At 42.1% G+C, this 19,832-nt stretch overlaps 2 protein-coding genes across 4 annotated transcripts in view; one reads left to right on the top strand and one right to left on the bottom strand.

The window, feature by feature from the left end:
* Positions 1–294: 294 nt before the first annotated feature.
* On the top strand, positions 295–18,048 carry katnip (katanin interacting protein). Of its 3 annotated transcripts, none has more exons than XM_032503258.1 (29): positions 295–478; positions 1,024–1,172; positions 3,277–3,365; positions 3,657–3,832; positions 4,297–4,409; positions 4,523–4,624; positions 4,774–4,923; positions 5,168–5,408; positions 5,675–5,806; positions 6,771–6,922; positions 7,202–7,308; positions 7,515–7,611; positions 7,725–7,934; positions 8,266–8,403; positions 9,281–10,142; positions 10,648–11,415; positions 11,513–11,721; positions 12,024–12,102; positions 12,192–12,369; positions 12,567–12,732; positions 12,953–13,119; positions 13,216–13,280; positions 13,994–14,104; positions 14,592–14,731; positions 14,829–14,930; positions 15,194–15,354; positions 15,820–15,846; positions 16,187–16,272; positions 16,391–18,048. In XM_032503258.1, the coding sequence occupies exons 2-29, from the start codon at positions 1,161–1,163 to the stop codon at positions 16,447–16,449; spliced, it is 4,899 nt and encodes a 1,632-aa protein (XP_032359149.1). In that variant the 5' UTR covers positions 295–478; positions 1,024–1,160; the 3' UTR covers positions 16,450–18,048. The 3 variants fall into 3 exon arrangements, with proteins under 3 accessions (XP_032359149.1, XP_032359148.1, XP_032359150.1); XM_032503257.1 differs by having other exon boundaries at positions 305–478; positions 1,060–1,172; XM_032503259.1 differs by lacking the exons at positions 295–478; positions 15,820–15,846 and having other exon boundaries at positions 1,161–1,172.
* Positions 18,049–18,199: 151 nt separating this feature from the next.
* cox6b1 (cytochrome c oxidase subunit 6B1) overlaps positions 18,200–19,832 on the bottom strand; it is a 2,667-nt gene continuing 1,034 nt past the window's right edge. The window contains exons 2-4 of the mRNA XM_032503267.1: positions 19,473–19,586; positions 19,153–19,253; positions 18,200–18,449 (exon numbers count right to left, since the gene is read on the bottom strand). Coding sequence (XP_032359158.1) covers positions 18,396–18,449; positions 19,153–19,253; positions 19,473–19,578 — 261 coding nt within the window. The 5' untranslated portion in view covers positions 19,579–19,586 and the 3' untranslated portion in view covers positions 18,200–18,395. The remainder of the gene's footprint in view (positions 18,450–19,152; positions 19,254–19,472; positions 19,587–19,832) is intronic.

Raw genomic sequence — 19,832 nt, 5'->3', positions numbered from 1 at the left:
GTTCAGTGTGGTTAAGAGGGTGGCCATAATCTGATCTGTTTGGTTTACATCTACAATGGTTTTATTTCAGACCCCTTTGTCCCTTTTATATAAAATGTACTGATTTATAATAAATAAAAACAGTGTTGAACTTTTGACTGATGGGCCATGGAAATATGTGTTATTTTACTTCAAGGATCTCCTTATTTCTCTGTAATCTTGTGCTATGGTGAATGACATACTTGCATACTACTGTCTTCAGGGCCCTAGAAGTGTGGTTGTGTAGCGCAGGGCTTTGTGGAGGCTTGTCTCGATGTCGGCGTTGCTGCAGGCGGAGAGCGGACAGGCTGGGGGCGTGTCTGACACTGATGTGGATCTCCCCATTGGTGGACAGCTATCCTGGTTACCAACCAACACTACTCACTGGGCACATGAGAAAACACAGAAAACTCGTAAAATTCAAAGCTAATTGCTAACAAAGTGCTGTTTTAAAGGGACAGTAAGTGATTTTCTAATATCGGTTAGAACCAGAGTAAATGTGGAAGAATATATTAGAGCAAAAGACTGTTTTTGTGTCATTTTATGCTGACTAGCTGGATACATGCTAAAGCTAACTAGTTAGCCTCTCAGTCAGTTTGTTGTTAGCGTCAATGCTAACCAGGCAGCTTGCTAACGTCTCTGTCTCTAAGCCCAGGAATTCATTTGTGCGATTAACCGTTGACTCGTAAAAGTACTGGACATTGGCAAAAAAAGCGTTAGCTAGCCGTGTAACGTTAATGTTACCACAGTCAGAAATGTCTAGCGTGTTGGCTGTTAATGCCATACAAATCAATCCAGTTAGCAAACGTTACCACACATCTGTCAACTCGTTGCACGAATAACGTAACATCAAGCTGTCTCAAATGAATTTTTGTTATAGGAAAATTGTTAACTTTTGGCATGGAAATAGAGGATGTAATGTATAATCTAATTCTCTGGTTGTCCGGCGGGTGGGGCGGTTTTTTAAATGAACTGCATTCAAGGTAATTTAGGTTTATGTCACAGATAACCTTGGGCTTGTCATCTGCGTTCCGTCTGCAGTGGTAATCACCACAACACATATTTCACTTATCTTTGGAGAATCATCGGACCTCCAAAATATGGGATAGGGTTATGTGAACAGCATAACCTGCAGCCACACAATGCATAACGAGGTGAGCAAAGATCGTTTCATCACCTGCTCTGCCAGAGTTCACACCACTGTCATGTTACTTAACACGAAACACTATCAATGAGCTCTCTAATTTTCAGTGCATTCGCAACAATGCAAATCACATTTTACAGCAGTTTTCTCCCTGTTTCTCTAGTCTCTGTCACTAACAAGTACTCTCTATTCTTTCTTCAATTTCCTTTCCTCTCTTCTGCTCCTGACATTGACAGATGCTATTGCCTATAGTTGACTTGTGTAAATTAAGTAAGGGCTTTGTGATTTCTTTGCTCGTCTTGCATGTTTATTTATTAAAATGGAATGGCATGATAGCTGACTGTGTTATGCTCCTTCCAATACACACGTATGTGTCTAATTTACCACTGGCTGAGGGGTCAAGGCCTCTGGTCAGGGCCAACATTTCTTAAGACTGAAGTTGGCGATGTCTAAACAAAATTCAAACTGTGAGGATTGTAGAACACTCTGTTGGTATTTTAAATTATGTCATACAGTAGATGTATTTTTATTTTTATTTTTTTTACAATATGCAAGCTGGCTTTTAAACACCATTGGTCAGATGTTTATTACTCTCTAGTTGACATTTTAAGTGTTGATTCACATGATAGATTTCCGACATGTATTGTCAATGCTTGTTTCCTTGAAAGGACTACGCTTTATTTCTACTGTGGACGGGACGGGACGGGGGGCATGTCCCCCCCCACTTTTAAAAATCCTGTTTGTGCCCCACACACACATACTTTCAAATTAGTTTGATGTAATTTTATTTATAAGTTTCTGTGACTGGCCCTAATTTAAGATATTAACAAAGTAAGACATCTTTTCTTACACATAGTTTAGTACTTTTCTTTCTGTCAATATTGATCAATATGGTCAACTTAATTATTGTTTTGTGTCCCCCCTATTTCTCAAACCAAAGTTACACTCTTGCTTTATTGCTATATGTTGAGCTCACACACCAAATGAGAAAATGGTATCACAACCTTTTAAAGAAGAGCATGAATTTGACATGGCATGGATTTATAAAAAGTATTGGAGTTACTCCTTGGGGATCCTGGCCCATGCTGAGTCAGTATTTTCCCGCAGTGTGTGCAGAATTTTCAGCAATGCCTTTTGCTGTGATCACTATTTTGCCACCTCATCTCAAAATTGAAAGTCTGCATGCCTGTGATCCTAAAATCATCATCGTTTCAGCGTGTCCAGACAAACTATATCTTGTTCAGCTACAGCCCAAATCGTCATGATACATATGGTGTGTTATACAGAAGAAAAAATGTTAGACTGTTCAGTGATGGATGCACCTGGACTCCAACAATGTTAAGGTTTGCAAATGTGTTAAAGTGATGATCAGTTCTTATTAAGGACCCGCAAGAAAACATTCCCAATTTTTGACATCCCATTTTTAACCTCAGGACTGACACTGACTGAATGTCTTTTGATTCGGTTGCCATTCTTGCACCGTTGGTTGAACAGGCACATTTGGCACCAAGACCCTACTATACCACTTAGCAAGTTACATAAATGTGTCTTGTCTAGGCAAGGCAAGGCAAGGCAAGGCAGCTTTATTTGTATAGCACATTTCAGCAACAGGGCAATTCAAAGTGCTTTACACAAAATCAGTTAAACAGATAAAACACAAGTACAAACAGTTAAAAATCATAAGCATTAAAAACCGGTAAAACACATGAATAGTTAAAATAAGACACAATAAAAAACAAGAATAAAAGTTACAGTGCAGCATAAGAAATTTAAAGAAAGAGCAGTCATTTAAAGAAAGGCGCCTCAAAAAGAAAGGTCTCAGCCTTGATTTAAAAGAAACTGTCTAGCTGCTAAGGACTGTGAACATCTTGACACATTGCATGTGTTATTGATATATTGTGCATTATTATTTAAGACTGGAGGAGCAAGTTGTGCTAAATTTTGTGACGTGGGTACTTGTGCAACAATGAGTATTGTTTATTGTGACAATAGCTGATGTAGGCTTTTCTGACTCTGCAGGTGTGGTGTGGTGGTGGTTGTGTGTGTGTGTGTGTGTGTGTGTGTGTGTGTGTGTGTGTGTGTGCGTGCGTATGCCACTGCTGGTTTTCTTTAAGGAGAGTAAGACGTGCCAAGGAGAGAAGCAAGCCTCTGCTGTGGACGACACTCTGGATGAATATTTAATCGCCCTTCAGCACAAAAACAGGTGAAGTATGAGCACAAGCTGCTGGGGAGGGCCAGATTGGATTTCACAGAGGAGATACACAACTCCCCACGACTTTCAATGCTGCCTAAGTGGAGCACTGATTGGTTACGTCCTTTGAGATATACAGTACTAAATTAGTGTGTGAAATGTGGGAGTGGGGAGGTTAGAGTAGCTAGAAAACGTGGTGTTCTCCTGTGAGTCCTAAATTTTGATCTTAGCCATCTCAAGCATTAGATACATTGATTTTTATTCACATTGTAAAGGTAGACACCAGTTTTCTTTTCTCCACAGGATCCTAAAGCGCCTTAAAGTTAAAGACCCCAGGGAGATTGAGTTGGAACAGCTTGAGCAAGGTTTTTCCATTTATCTTAATGGAGCAAATGCTGAAGCCGATAGGAAGCTGCCCAAGAGCTCCAACCACAAGTCTGTCACCTCCCCACCTGCTTGGAGGCTGGCATATACAGCAGGTACAGTATGCTTCTGCTGGACAAAAATAAACCTACAGACACTCAAAAGTAAAATGTCTTACATAAGACCTCATTATTCTACTTTTGCTACTCATCTTCTATTTTAATTATACTCTATTGTGCAGGGAAAATTCTGATTTTGAGTATTCTGTTATTTTTACAGGGAAATAGAAGGCGTCACCTCATACTCATATTAAACATATTTTTGTTGCTTCTGTCATTTTCAGACCATATGGAACACACAGTAATAGCCAACACTCCTCAGCTTGTAGTTTGCATGGTATGATCCCATGCCCAGTCCCAGTGAATAAATGATAGTGACAGTTGTAGCTGGCAGCCATTTTTTTGTTCTTTCTTAATGTACTGTGGACCATCTGCGTAGTTTCTGCATGTTCCTTTTCCTCTGAGGCAATAGTCAGCGGCAAGCTGCTCATGTTCCTCTCTGTGCTGTTACTCATTGGCAGATGTCTGTCGAAGCGGCCACCAGCTAACTGAAAACAGCCATAATCTGGAGCAGACCCCCAGGAAGAGGAACCGCACTGCCCCAGGAAAGGTCCAGAGGAAAGAATGGGTGCAGGTAGAGGCTTCTGTTAACTTAATATATTTGATCCTTGAATGTGATGCATTAGAATAAATATATTCCTGTGAAAGTATACATGTTAAATTTTTCCTCTCTTGGCATGTTGCCAGGATTCTGTCAGAATTCGAACAGAGGAAGGACCAAGTTTGCAGATCTCCCCAGAAAAACGCTACTCTGAGGATTTTGAGCCTTCTGAAAGTGAAGACATGGAGGTAGAGTGAAGACATAACAATGCCTACTACAATGTGTGTGGGTGTTTGTTTTAGGGGAGGGGCTATGTGTCAGATGCAGCTGTCGGTACTACTTAGCATCTCTCCATCTCTGCCATTTCCCTTCTTTCCAATCACCATGTTTAATGCAGAACTCCAGTCCACGCTCGCCTCGTAGTCCCTGCTCCCCAAGGAACACCTGCAAGGTGTCGCGCTCCTTCAGCTCCAGGCATGAGAGCCAAGGAGGCCAAGCAAATCAGGAGTACAATGAGAAGGTACTTCTCAACCTTGAGGAAGTGAAGGTGAGCAGAAGAAGAAATATCTACACTGTTTTGTTTCATCTTGTCAAGGTGGCGATGTATGGAATCATCTAAGTTTTTTCTGGGTGTTAATGTATGACATTTTTCAGGGGTAGCCACACATATCAAGGGAATGCTTAAAATGTCAGCATGCACATGTGTATGTTTGCGCCTGTGTGTGTTTACACTGATGACTGTGTGCAACTGTGCACGCATGCATGCGTAAACGCTGACCTTTTCAAACTAGGTTCTGCGACACAGCCTGGAGGTTAGCATGCGGCGAAGCGACCGCGGCTCGGCAGGGGAGGAGTCGGACGAGGAGTGGGTAGAGGAGCAGATCGAGAGGGAGGAGAGCACTGAGAGTCTGGACGAACTGGGGCTGCCTGTCTCGTCCTCCAAGTCCTCCTCCAACCCTCGGCCCAGCAGCTCCCAATGCCGTTTTGACTCAGCAAACCTTGTTGTCCTGGACTTTGGACCCTCGACTAAAGGTATGCTTCAGCATCCACTGTCATTTGTAAATTTGTTATCGATTTTTAGGGCGAGTCTTAATTTGCCCAGAGTGGCTCCTTCTCCTGCTTATCTGCCTCATCAGCACTACATGTACACATGGAGAATAGGCAAGTACATTAGCTGTCTCTGCAACGATCAAGTTTTGTGTTAGCCTACCCATGGCCCTTTAATTCCTATAAACTCACAACATCAAAATATATTCCTTATATGAAATATTCTTGTTTCATTTTCTCTATTATTCCAGGTCATAAGATTGAACGCTCTCTGTCTGCAAAAAGGAAAGAAAACACTGACACCTTTATACCTTCCAAGCCCATGTTGGTGAAGAGCAAGACATTAGATATGCCACCTTCCAAAGAGAGCTGGGATGGTCAGAGTAAGTCTTTTAACATTTTTAAATCCAATCATGGTTTAACAAGCTCTTAAATTTAAAGTACAGTATATGGTACTACATCAGATTTCCCATTTTGAGTCAAACTCTGTATACAGGTCCTTTTTAAAAATGTTTTTCTGTAGATGGATCTGTTATGGCGTTTTTCCATTACATGGTACCTGCTCAACTGTCCTCGACTTTACTCGCCTTTCTTGGTTATCCATTATGAAAAAAAGTCCATAGTACGTGCCAACAGGTAATTTTTTTTAGTACCACCTTTGTCAAGTTTCTAATTGAGCTGATGCGATACCAAAAGGTGACATGAAAACCTGCAGACTACTGATTGGTTGGAGAGAATCGTCCCTAATCACTGCGTCATCATTGCTAGCGTCAAACGGAGGGGCCATTTTGAAATATTTTTGCCAGCTGTGGGTTTTTTTGCTGCCTCCAGCTTCTTTTGAAACAAAATGTGTCTTCTGGCTGTGGCAACAGCCACATACAGAGAATCAAAAACAACACAGCTTCTACGTTCTGTGTGTATGTTGCGTTAGGTCATGGCAGTTAGACTGTACAATGAACACTGTTGACTATGTGGAATATATCCTGCATCACATTATATCTGTGCATAATTTTTCATTTAAGCAATTTTCATAGTGCAATTTAATAATTCATGTGTAATTTATTGTATAATACAGTTTGCTATATTTTGTACATTTATCTATCTTTGCTCTTATCTTTGCTGTTGCAAACCGCAATTTCCCCACTGTGGGACAAATAAAGGTTTTCTTATCTTAGTTTCCTGCGGTGTCGCTATGACGACCAGCCACGCTTGCCTCATGAGGCAGTACTAAGTTTGCAATGGAAAAACGAAGACGCGGTTGAGCCGAGCTGGTACTAGCTGTGTGTAAGCGCCATCGACAGCATTATTCGTGATTGTTGTTTGAAAGATGTGTGCTTCTTGCTTAAGGGCCAAGGAGTCGGGTGGAGAGGCCCCTGTCAGCAGCCAGAAAGGCTTCTGTTGAGGAGCGAGACTCAGACGAGATGGCATGCAGGGTCCGCCAGGCCATACAGCGAGAAAACAACCATGTGCAGAGCCCTGAGCTCTTCAACCGCAACACGGTCTGCCTGCCCCACGCTGTACATACAAATCCCACCCCTACCCACTACTTATTAAAAACCTTTTTCTTCACTGTTAACAGTTGTCTTTATGCCACCTAGAGTAACCATTCTATTATGACCCGATATTTCTTTTCATTGCTCTGCCATAACACTCTACACACTGTACATAATATATACACATATACAGTAATAACAGGGATTGTGTTATGGGTTTTAATGAACTCTGCCCCTAAAGCTTATGTATCTCTGACTCTTCTATTTTGTTTCCTCTTTGTCCAGGGCAGGGGACATCAGATGATGAATGGCTTAGCGCACCACAACAGCCATGATGAGGATGGGAACAGTGTCACCGTGGCCATGCAGAGAATCACGCTTATGGGCCCTGGGTATGCTGACCGAATGTGCCACATACATCCTTTAGTGTCAGAACAAACATAATGCTGTTTTATAAAACAGAAATGTATAGTGTATACAGCCTCTGATCTTGAAGAATTATTTATCAGCATAGCCACCACAATGCTTAGCCATCCCTCACCATCAAAATAAAGGTTAGACAAAGCATCAGAGCTGAGGATGTAATCCTTCTGTTCAGGCAACAACAGAAACTGCTGAAAGCCTTGGAAAAACTTGAAGCAGGACCCAGCTGCAATATTCCTCAGAGTGTCAAAACCGATTATAGCAAGCAGCCGGTGAGTCAGTAAGACTGTCTCGCTGTTCAGAATGAATAATCAGAGCGGTGCTCGGTGTGATGGAGACATAAGTGTACAGAAGCACTTGTGAATGTTTTGTGTTTTCATTGCAGGGAAAGCTGTCCTCGGCTGATGTCACCCCAACATTATATGTTACCATGGAGATCCTGTCAAACTGGGGGAACGCTTTGCAGGTTGGGCTCACTGAGTTGCAGTTCTTCTGCCTCAGAAACAAGAAGGTGTATGTGTCTCCACATGACCTAGACATCAGGAACGCTGACTACCCCGGGAATCTGGGGGCGCTTGTCAATGGAAAGGTGAAGGTGAGCCTCCATCGTCATCACATTGCAAATTATCAAGTTTAAGTACAGTAGACTTTTTTTCACAGCAGACAAGAAATTGTGGCTTGTCATTGGGACTTAGCAGGAAAAGATCATTAATTAATAATTGTGTCTCGGCTCAACGTTATTGGCCCAGTAGGCCATTACAATAAACAAGCATGCACAACAACAGGGCTCTGAAGCTTGAACACCTAAATGGGATGCAGCCATCATTTTACACCTGTCTTTTGTGTAAAAGGCCGATTACATGGCGGTTCTTGTAATTTGTGTATAAACACAATACAGATGCGTCTCCATTTTCTTTGGTTTATAGACCACCAAAGAGCGTCACATGTGGACGTGTTTGTTCCACCCTCCCATCCAGCTCTACTTCATCATCAGGAACACGGAGCGATCCCCAGACTTTGGAATATCTCGCATTAAAATCTGGAACTACAACAAAAGCCTCAATGTATGTTTTTTTTTTCTATATTTGTAATAATTACAGTTTATAATAAGTTGAATTGTTAGATACCATTTGTTCAACACAAGTGCAATCCGTTTCACACATCATTTGATTCACCCCTCTCTCCAGAGATTATTCATTTTGCTGTCTGGAACACTAGAGCTTATGAATCCATCAGGCTTGTGTGTTGTCACTATAATACGGTGGTGTATTGGTGTGGGGCAGTCAGGGAAGTGGTTCTCTTTTAGCATTGGCTGGCTGAGTTGCCAGTCAGACTGTCCAAATGTAGAACAGTGAGAGATTAGCCCCAGGGATTAGTGTTGGGGAAATGTGGGCTTCTCCCTCTCAACCTCATTGCTGGTCATAGAGGGGTACAAAGGCCCCATTGTATCTCTTTCTGTGTTGTATCTAGAGTAACTTGATGTCTTGAACCTGAAAGGTAAGGAGCTGTCGGTGGGGAATAAGTCTGAGCTTTACCTGGGTTTTAAAGTAGTTTACTGTCTAGAGGATTGAGCAGATTTGAGTTGGGCTTCAGCCATTTCATCATGGCAGCCATGGCTTTAGATCTGTGAGAACGCTAATTACTGCTAGCTTGGGCCGCTCTTCATATGAGAAATAGGTAAAACTATACTTTTTGAGATTGCAGCTTTCATTCATTACGTACTCACAATATTACATCATGAAATGCTAAATGTTTTCCTGTGATAATAATTTAACTCCAAATCTTTTCCTTTTGATTCATTTGCATTTTATATCTTTACTTTAATATGTAAAATGAATTTTGTGTAGATGTTAGATATTCAAATCTTAAATAATTGGGCATTTTGTAGCTTGTAACCTGACTGTATATTCAGGTAAATTAAAAAAACTGTTTCTTTTTTAGGATCTTGACATTGGTGCACGGCATATAAAGCTGTACCTTAACAGCACATTGGTGTTTGAAGGTGAGCTGGAGAAGGGCTGCGGCAACCACGTCTTTGACTACAGCACCACAATTGACCTCCAGGATTTCCAGGTTTTGGACTCCTTGTTTTCCAGCCCTGTTTCTTCAGGACACAATCTACGGGGTGCCAGCCCCCATCGCCATGAGGACAGAAAGGGTGGGGAGGGCAGCAGTACCCAGCACCACAACAGTTGGAATCTGCAGCCATCAGATGCAGGCCAGACTATGATAGACATGCAGGAAAAACCACATACATTGCTACCACCCATCAGTCCTTCACCAGTGGCGGTTTCATCCTCCACTCGTCACTCCTCTACACAAAGAAACTCTTTTGACCTGTCTGCTTCAGAGGAGCCCCTCTCTCTCCGGCAGCAGGTGGAGCAGCCTGCAACCATTGAGCAGACGGTCACCACCCAGCCGTCGTCCTCACGGGTGGCCCCCCAGTGGCTGCAGCCCCTGAGCAGAGGAGCTCCAGAGGGCTGCGAAGGCAGCAGGGAGAGGCCCCGATGGCTGGTGCCTCAGCACTCTGCAGAGCCCAAATCTCCGTCAGCCTCGTCCTCTTCAATGCTCCCGGAGCTGCCGTGTAACCCAGGCAGAGTCTGTAGGGGGATGGAGAGGACAGTGAACGGGGATCAGTGGAAGGCTGACTCTTTGGACCTAAGCTGCGACCTGCTGGAGGAGCTCGCAGAGCAAGCCCAAGACAGGCCCATCAGCGGACGCAGGAGCTCATTTCGAAACACTGCAGTCATTGCCAAGCAGACAGAAGAGCAGCACCTTAGAGCTATTCCACTTTCAAACACAGGTAGAAGTGTCTAAAGTCATGATACCTAAACACAAATGGACACTATTATATGTGATTAGTTCTCCCTTGTGTGGTTTATTTTGTGCTGTATTTACCTATTATTAAGCAATCCCAAGCTCTACAAACTTCTTTCAAATGGTTTAAATAAGATTGTGGAAAGGGACAGATTGTTGGGCTTGAGCTTTGTGTTACAAAGCTGACTGCCGCTTCCATTTAGTCTTGCAATCTCCCAGACCACAAATAAATACACCATTTGATATAAGAGCCGTTTTTGACTTTTGTAGTACAAGCAATGTCAGCCATAAGATACTGTACATGTGTGTTTTTACATTTTTCTATTGCTTGTAAACATATTGCAAAACAAGCAACTGTTAAATATGATCTTATTTGAAATGGTCTCATTTTTAAAATGTATATCTAGACAGAGATGAGAAGTTTAGTGTATGGCAGTTTACAGTCATAGAGGCTTGTTAGTAATCATTAGCTAATCTTTGTGTCTTGCCAGAGGAACCGATGCCATTAGTGAACACAAGCAGGAGGCAGTGCACCCCTCTGGCCCAGCTGCACAGCCAACAGGATGACACTCTCAAGGAATCCTGGGACTCTCTCACTAAGTTCAACCAATTCCAGCGTGGACGCATCTCCAACATGGGCTTTGAAGGTGACATCTTTGATGAGTTCCTCCAGCGCCAGGGCCGTGGTCCAACCACAGTTCCAGTCAACCCTTCCACAGCACCCAGGAGCCCACATTCCTCCGTCACCACTCAGGGGGCACTGTGTGAAGGCCCTGACGATGATCTATCCATGGAGCGGGAGGACGACTTTGAGATCCCTGTGCTGCCGCAGGGCCAAAGACTGGTCATCAACATCCTGTCCACCTGGGGCGATCGCCACTACGTGGGCCTCAATGGCCTTGAGGTGTTTAGTTCCAGTGGAGAGCCCCTACGCCCTGCTCACATCCTTGCCGACCCTCCAGATATCAACATTCTGCCTGCATACGGCAAAGATCCACGTGTGGTCACCAACTTGATTGATGGCGTTAATCGTACCCAGGATGACATGCATCTTTGGCTAGCACCTTTCACCCCTGGTTGTAGGCACACCATCTTTCTGGACTTTGGAGCTCCCTACCAAGTGGCCATGATCCGTGTGTGGAACTACAACAAGTCACGCATTCACTCCTTCCGAGGGGTGAAGGAGGTGGAAATGCTGCTGGATGGAAGGTGCATCTTTAGGGGCGAGATTGCCAAGGCATCTGGAACACAGTCTGGAGGTAGCTGAACAGAAGAGACTCACAAGTTTTTAATACTCTTTTATGTGTTACCTTTGATCAAGTTTTCCATTTTTTTCTCACTTTGCTGTCACTTCAGAGTTGGACCAATTTGGTGACACTATCCTGTTCACCACTGATGATGAGATCCTGGAGGCTATGTCTCGTTATGATGAAACCTTTCTGGGTGAAAGTGAGGGTCCAGAGAGCCTGGTGGCTGAGGAGGAGCTTCAGAGACCACGCACCGCTGATGGAGAAGGAGAGGAAAGACCCTTCACACAGGCTGGCTTCCGAGAGGAAGACCTCAAAGTAAGTACAGGTATTTTCAGCAGTGGGTAGAGGTTTTTTCCAAATGTTTTTTTTATTAACTTCTTTAATGTTAAACATCCAAGTTATTTAGGCACCTTATTCCCAACTGTGACAGTGACGACTAAACAAAGACGCAGAACATTCAAACTATCTGTAAAAGCAAAAGAACTGAGGATTTTGTAGAAAACACAGAAAGCACCTTGCTGTTAGCAAAACAGGCAACAAAAGTAAATTATTCATCACACCATCAACAGGACATTGTAACACAATTATGGTTTTAATGTGTTCACGTGTTGTCTTAGTTGAAACTTCCCCTCAACCCCACTGTGAGCCAGTCTGAGGAGAACATGGAGCATATTCCTGGGATGTACACTGGAAATTGTGAGTAGATAATCAGGATCCTGTTGTCACATAATTAGTTCTCTGTTTGTCGTTTGGATCCTTACAATAACGGTCTCCCTCCACTCCAGGCCTTAGACTAGAGCTGGTTTTGACTTGGGGGGACTCCCACTACATGGGCTTGACAGGATTGGAGGTGGTGGGGAAAGATGGAGAGAGTATACCTTTAGACCTCAGTATGATGGCTGCCTCACCAGGGGACCTCAATGACCTGCCTGAGTATGAATACGACCTGCGCACACTTGATAAGTACGTCTGAAACTATATGCTGAGTATGTTGAAAAACAACGAACATTCAACACTTTTTTTTTTTACAGTAGATGTCGTAGAATATCTTTCATTTTTGAGAATGATCCTTCTCATTTTTACCAGTTTCCTCACTCTACTTACTGCATATACAGTTCTACTGTCTGGTGCAGTCTTCAGTGTCTTGTTTCATTACTCAGGCTTATAGATGGCCACAACATTACCACTGATGACCAGCACATGTGGCTGATCCCTTTCTCCTATGGAGAGCCCCACATCTTGAACATAACGTTCAACAAGGCCCAGACCATCGCCGGACTCCGTATCTGGAACTACAACAAGTCCCCTGAGGACTCTTACAGAGGGGTGAGACGCGACCAGTATTTGCTATGAAGGAGCCGTTGTTACAGGATGTTACATGTATGCAAGTTATCTTTACAATATGATAGTACATAGTATACAAACAATATAATACTGTACACTGTGAAACAGCTAAATAGGATAAATTACATTGCAGTGTCAGTTGCTTCAGGTGGAGCCAGAGGGCGTGGATTAGTATTATTAACATTTCCCATTGTTGTTTCAGGTGAAGGTGATCCATTTGTTCATGGATGATGTTGCAATCTCCCCATTGGAGGGATTCCTGATCAGGAAAGGACCAGGCAACTGTCACTTTGACTTTGCCCAGGAGATCCTCTTCCTAGACTTTCTCCAGATGCCCACCGCCAACAAGAGTGCAGTGGACTACCACAAGTAGGTGCCAGGCATTTAAGTTGCATATATTTCTATTTCATGAGAAAGTTGGAAAACTGCATTTACTAATCCATAATGTTGTTGTGTCTAAATCAGAGGAAGCTTCAAGAAACAAGAACAGGCCAGCATGGACTATGAAGCTCCCATCATGCCTTGTGGATGTATCCTGAAATGCTTTTTGTTTATTGCCACTGTGCAATATTGTCAGTTGAATCTTTGGATTTGTTCAAACTGACTGTCCAGACTCTTCATTGCAAATGAAAATTATTTTTCCATTATATATTACTGTTAATAATTCATTGAAAAATAGATTGATTGTTTGGTTCTGTAAAATGTCAGCTCATATCAGTAACATGTGGTAATACGTTAATATTCTATGTTTTGTGTAGCAGTCACAACTGGCCCAGTGGTGCTTTAATGATTGATTATTATTTTTCTATTATGCCAAAGGTGGAGGTGCAGCCAGCCCAAATACACCCCCTGTGTGCCATCATTAATTCATGGCAAATAGAGTTTGTCAATGATGAAGGCTGTGTCCAATAATCATTCTGTCATTCACTCATTCACTACTCTCTATTTAATAGTCACTCATTACTTTATTCTATAGTGAGCAATAAATTGGGATTTCTCACACAAATAAACCATCGTCAAAGTATTGTATACTTTCATGGACACTTTTTTTTTTGTTTTCCATTACTGGAATTTTTGAGGTAGACAAAGTTCAACCTCAGAATTTAGAAACTCAAATAAAATAGTGGATAGTAAATACAGTGCAGTACATAGTAAATAGAGGATTACTTTGGACACAGCCCAGGCCTGATATATGCTGTACATGGGGTTTCATGTTGTATATCCCTTGACCTTCACCCATCAGTCATCTTTCAGCTGCAGCTGTTAACAACCTGGGGAGACCCGTACTACATCGGCCTCAACGGCCTTGAATTTTATGACCAGAACCACGAGAAGATCATTCTCAGTGAAAACAGTATCCTTTCTTATGAGTTTACAACAACCTTCATGCAGCTTCTTCACAAACCAAAACTCTCTTCACCATGTAGAATGTACGTATACATATAATCTTACTTTCACCTTTTGTGCAGTTAAGAATTTGTAGTGTTTATCCATAAACATTGACATTAGAAACTTTTTTTTAGAACCTATGGATATTAAAAACCTACCCTGATACCATGAGATTAAGATAATACCTACACAGTTTGCAGTTTGCATCATATTATCTATGACAGATATAGCCTTACTTGTGGGACAGAAGAGGAGAACTAGAGGAAGGAGACACATTAAAAGGTTTTTTTTTAAAGGCCATATATCTGCTACAGAATCAGTCATATTTGATCAGATTCTGAGAGAGGATGCATAAAGTCAACGACTGACTTCAGCGATAAATTAATAATAGGTGTTGAAGGAGTATTAATGGGTATAAATGTGTGTTTGTTCCTCAACATTATTTCCACCAGACATTGCTGCTTTTCCAGACAGTGTGAACGTACTGGACAATGTGAGCGGCGATGTGAGGACTCCAGATAAATTAATAGATGGAGTCAACAGTACCCAAGATGGAAGATGTATGTGGTTAGCCCCGGTGCTCCCTGGACTGGTGAGGATCTGAGAGAGAGAGAGAGAGAGAGTGCGTTCAGTTAACACACTCCGTTTTTCAGTACATTTGTGTAAGTGTATTGATTGTATCCACATAGGTGAACCGTGTGTACGTCATCTTTGATCAGCCAGTGACAGTGTCCATGATCAAACTGTGGAACTACTCAAAGACACCACAAAGGGGAGTAAAAGAGTTTGGGGTAAGCCTCTGTCTGCTGGGAGCTGGGCAATCACTTCTTTTTGAATTTGGACCTCAAGTAGCAATCAGTATGTCTCTCTCTCTCTCTCTCTGTGTGTGTGTGTGTGTGTGTGTGTGTGTGTGTGTGTGTGTGTGTGTGTGTGTGTGTGTGTGTGTGTGTGTGTGTGTGTGTGTGTGTGTGTGTGTGTGTGTGTGTGTGTGTGTGTGTGTGTGTGTGTGTGTGTGTGTGTGTGTGTGTGTGTGTGTGTGTGTGTGTGTGTACAGCTGCTTGTGGACGACCTCCTGGTGTACAACGGCATCTTGGACTGTGTAAGCCATGTGGCACGAGGCATTCTGCCTACCTGTGATCCAGTGGTGCCCTACCACACCATCCTGTTTACAGACAACGCCTACATTGCACATCGGGAGAGGAACACTGTCATCAGGTACCCTGGATTTTTAGGGTGTAGCTACATGATTGACTTCTTTGAGTTGATGGCTGATTGTATGAAAAGTTCAGCACAAAATGGTCATAGACAGAAAACTGATTATTAAAGCTTTCTGCAAGGTAAATCCAGACAGCTAGCTAGACCATCTGTCCAATCTGAGTTTCTCTCGCACAACTAATTTGCAGCGGCTTCGTGCCGACCTTATCGCCTATATCCCAATAAACCAGAGCATGTTTTTCTTCCATCTCGTAATGCTGTGTGGACCAGCCGGACCCTCCTCCACTCCACAGCGTGTGGATGGTCTGGCAAAGCGAGACTACCCTTTGAATTACTGTGAATAAATTTGACCATTTGAAATACAGTCTAAAACAGAAACTGATGGATAAACAAAGAAGGTTAGATTCAAGCCCATTGCCAAGTGGTAAGTTGTTTTGAACAGAGATGTGCTCTTCTTCACTTCAGCCCTCGTGGCAGCAGACACCACCAACAGTGAGTAACAGACCCTGTGAAAGCCCCGTTTTAGCCCCTCCCTGTGGTTAATCCCTGTATTGAAGATTCCCCCAATGCACTCAATTCTTTCTCAGCCATCCTACCACACCCTCCCTACCACACGCTTGACTTGTGATGCCTTAGTCCCTGCTCTCTCTCCTTGGTTCCCTCTCTAGCTCCATCCTTGGTCTCAAGGCCTGGACCCTCTGGCTTCAAGCTTTGTTATCAGTCAGCCCTCCATTTTGTGTTGTTCCTTTATTCCAGTTTTCCAATTGGCGCAACAAACATGCTTACATGTACTGTATCTGCTTGTGTCTTCTGTTTTTTCACTGTGTTGCAGTAACTATGTGGAGGACCAGGATGTGAAGATGACCAATGAGAATCAGATAGTCCATCACAACAAGAAGAAGCAGACAGCAGACCCCGGTGAGTCAGGGGAAAACTAGACACTAGAAAAATCAGTAAAATAACTTGAGTCAAATTTTAATGTGCTCATTCTTAGCTACAAGCTTATTTGTTCCCTTAATCTCTTCCCTTAATGCAGCTCTTCGACCTAAAACCTGCATGACTGATGGTGGGAAACATGGAAAGAGGAGGTATTGACAGACAGATGAACAGACAGACATGGATTCAATGCTCATGCAAAGAGAGCGGAACTGAAAGGGAGGAAGTCTGGCTGAATTTTTAACCCCTACTTTTTGGTGGGTGACTTTTGAAAACCTCCCTTACTTTCAACACAGTCAAGTTTGCAAAGCAAAGATTGAAAGAAGCCATTGTTTGAAAGCGCGACTTGAAAGATGGTCCACAATGAAAAGAACAGAGCTTGCACAGATAACAATGGGTTTGTGTACACACACACACACACACACACACACACACACACACAGGATTCCACTTTATGGTTGGATCACTCCCCTTTCCCCACCCGGACACATGTTATATTAAACACATACTGTATGGTTGCCCCTCCCACAGTGCCAGGATAAACCTGTGAGGCTGCATTTTTATCAGCCCTATTATTGTGCCTAGTACTAAACACTATATCTGTGGCTGCTACTTGTGACTTCTGTGTTGCATATTCAAATGCTGCTTGTGGCGTGTAAATAACTTTAAAAAACAAAACAAAAAGGCCACATGAATACACTCTCACATCAGGATGTGGCCAGTGGTACAGTTATTAATGAATTGTGTCCACTGATGAGCCTAGACGATCAGCTCTTTGCCTAATGGGTTTGAGAACTGACCAACACTCCCGCCAGTACACCAACCGGTCGTAATGCTATGCAGACACTAATTTATATCTATTAAGGATTTATATCTGTTGGCTAATATATTTCAAAGCCTAACGGTTTTACTTGGGGAAGTGCTTCCAGGGAGCTTTTCACCTTTGAAAGATTTATATTGAAAGCTAAAGTGGAAACGCTTGTAGTTGAAAAAAGTACAGTGGTCCTTTTGTACATTTCAACTTGAAGCTGCACAAAGCTTCAGATTCCACACATGAATATTCAAAATATATATTTGGCTTCACAGAATTAGGTCAGTATATTTTTCTGCTCAGCGCCAGGTAGAAAGAAAAAACAACTTGTTTGCAATCCAAGTGACCTTTATGGAAGTTGCTATATAAGGTAGATTTTATGGAGGCAAACATTCCATGAGCCAGTAAAGCAAGTTTTAGTAATTTGGTTGACAATTAAAAAAAAAAAAAAAAATTGCCAGTTTAGATTTTGAGTAGATTCAGTAACAGGCAACTTCTAATATGCAAAGAATATAACCTTACCTCAAATTGAGAAGAATGATCTTGAAAAAGGGATTTATCTTTACCTTCACTCTAACACTTAGTAGTTGGTGTTGTGCTGTTCATTCGTTCAATATTTACTGTACTAACTTGTTGCATGGGAAAATAGCTGTTACCATCTTTAAATGTTACTTTTGTTTGAAAGGAGTTTCTACTGCTTCATTGAAAAAACATTTCATCCTCCTTGCATATGACAGGAGTAACCGTAATGAAATGCAGTTTTATGTATTTAATTTCAGCGTGTCCAAAAGCAACAATGGTCAATATTCTGTAACTCAGTCCTGCTCTGTAGGGTGGTAGCTATTATTGTGTGTGACATTAGTGTTTAGAAATATTTAATTATTTTTCTAATCTTGATTGAATATGTATATTTGTTGTAGGTTTATTTGAAATAAATAAAAATGACAAAATATATATATTGTCTCTTCCCCCCGTTTAAGAAAAAGATCATGTCCTGACTAGACCCCATACTGTTTTGACTGAACACAAAGTATCTATTAATACTCACTGGTGGGATGAACAGCTCACCATAGAAGAAAGACATTGGGAACAACTGAACTACATAAATATATCCTCAGATACTTTAATGCAGAATCTGCTTTACATTTCATAGTATTTGTAAGGAATGACTATTTAGTTACAGAACATCAGTAGTGGAAAGGTGTTGATGGGACCACGTGGACTCCCACCACTTTTACAAACATTTAGCTGAGAAGATTACATCTTTGCAGTCTAACAGCTTTGGAATTGGCACTCAGATTTTTCCTGGAAAGGTCCCCTCTTCTCTCTGGTCATCCCATTTCTGGACCTAAAGGGAACACATCACAGAACTTCTTTTGAGACACAAACATCTTTTTTAACACAAAGGTTCAGAAAATGAGTGAAGCTCTTTGTTGGGTCACAAGAATGAGTCAATCTTCGACCATGTTTTTGTTTTTCATTATGGGAGATGCCAGCTCTGTCGAAGTCCAAACACCTGCTATGACATCACTGATTGGGGTGTGGCCTAAAAGTACAACAGGCAATTGTATGTAATTGTACTATGTGATTCAGTGTTGATTTACCCAACATTCCCAAGGAAATGACACTACAAGTGATGCGCTATAATGTGTAAAGTATTGAAATAGTCAATTTAGAAGAAACGTGGTAGTGATGTCTGATGTATAACTGTCCATAATTATAAAAATATGGAAGACCTTATAGTTAGGATTTGGTTTTAAAAGTCAGTCAAAATAGGCTGGACCTTCTTGCATGTTTATTCGGCTGAGAATTATTTTAAGCATCAATCTCCAATCTCTTATTTTGGACTAAAACTCGTCACGTTGTTTTGATTCTCAGGACTGAGCAGACTTACAGGAATGTGGGGAACGATAAAGGTTTTGACCCAAGTTAAACAAACTCAACCCACACATGGGAGGGTATATTTACAGTCATCACTATTTAACTTGACTGTCTTTTTAGACAGTGGTTCCTCTCGTAAAAAAAAAAAAGTCAATTTATAAAATATTTACCCAGGATAATGGGCAGAGTGATTTGTAGACCCTCTTGTACCAGTCACATGGGGTGGTGTCCACTCCTTTGGCATCCAGAACTTTCTGGCAGCGATGATAGTCTATTAATAGAGAAACAACAATGAATATCAATAAAGCCCTTGGCCTCCATCCAGGGTCATGTCAGTTCCCCTGAAGAAATCTCAAACTGGATTATCTCCAGCCTACAGGTAAGGTCACCATACATATTGCACATCATTAATCAAAATTTTAGTATCTACATGGCACAGCATGTGTGGTTTGAATTAGTTGACTGCTTTGGCCTGTACATGCAGTCTTACCCAGGTAGTTGGACCAGCAGTTCCTGGTCTGGTTCTGGTTGGGGAATCTGGCATCGAAGGGAGCAGTGCGATAGTTCTCAAGTTTGGTCTTAATGTCCTCAGCCATTTTCACCTCTGTCAAGGGAATACCATCGGTGGTTATGTCTCACGCGTAAACACCCATCATGCGTCAAATAAAGACAGATGGACTTAAATGCACCTAACGCTGTAGCCCAGGTGTGTAGACCGCCTGTACAGTATGGACTGACCTCTGACCAGAGCTTCTTAAAGAACAGATGACTACACGCTCAGCAGAGGAATCTCGGAATTTATGGTCAATAAAAAAAAAAAAAAATTATACCTAATGTTTGAGTTAGAAAA

The sequence above is a fragment of the Etheostoma spectabile genome, chromosome 21, assembly GCF_008692095.1.
Source record: "Etheostoma spectabile isolate EspeVRDwgs_2016 chromosome 21, UIUC_Espe_1.0, whole genome shotgun sequence".
NCBI classification, from domain to species: Eukaryota; Metazoa; Chordata; class Actinopteri; order Perciformes; family Percidae; genus Etheostoma; species Etheostoma spectabile.
Note: the sequence above shows the minus strand (reverse complement) of the source record. Positions and strands in the feature narration are given on the sequence as shown.

Excerpts from the sequence above, each read along its gene's own strand:
- katnip (XM_032503258.1), top strand. Across the intron at positions 5,409-5,674 it reads CTTTGGACCCTCGACTAAAG|GTCATAAGATTGAACGCTCT; the intron begins GTATGCTTCAGC and ends CTATTATTCCAG. Across the intron at positions 11,416-11,512 it reads ATCTGGAACACAGTCTGGAG|AGTTGGACCAATTTGGTGAC; the intron begins GTAGCTGAACAG and ends CTGTCACTTCAG.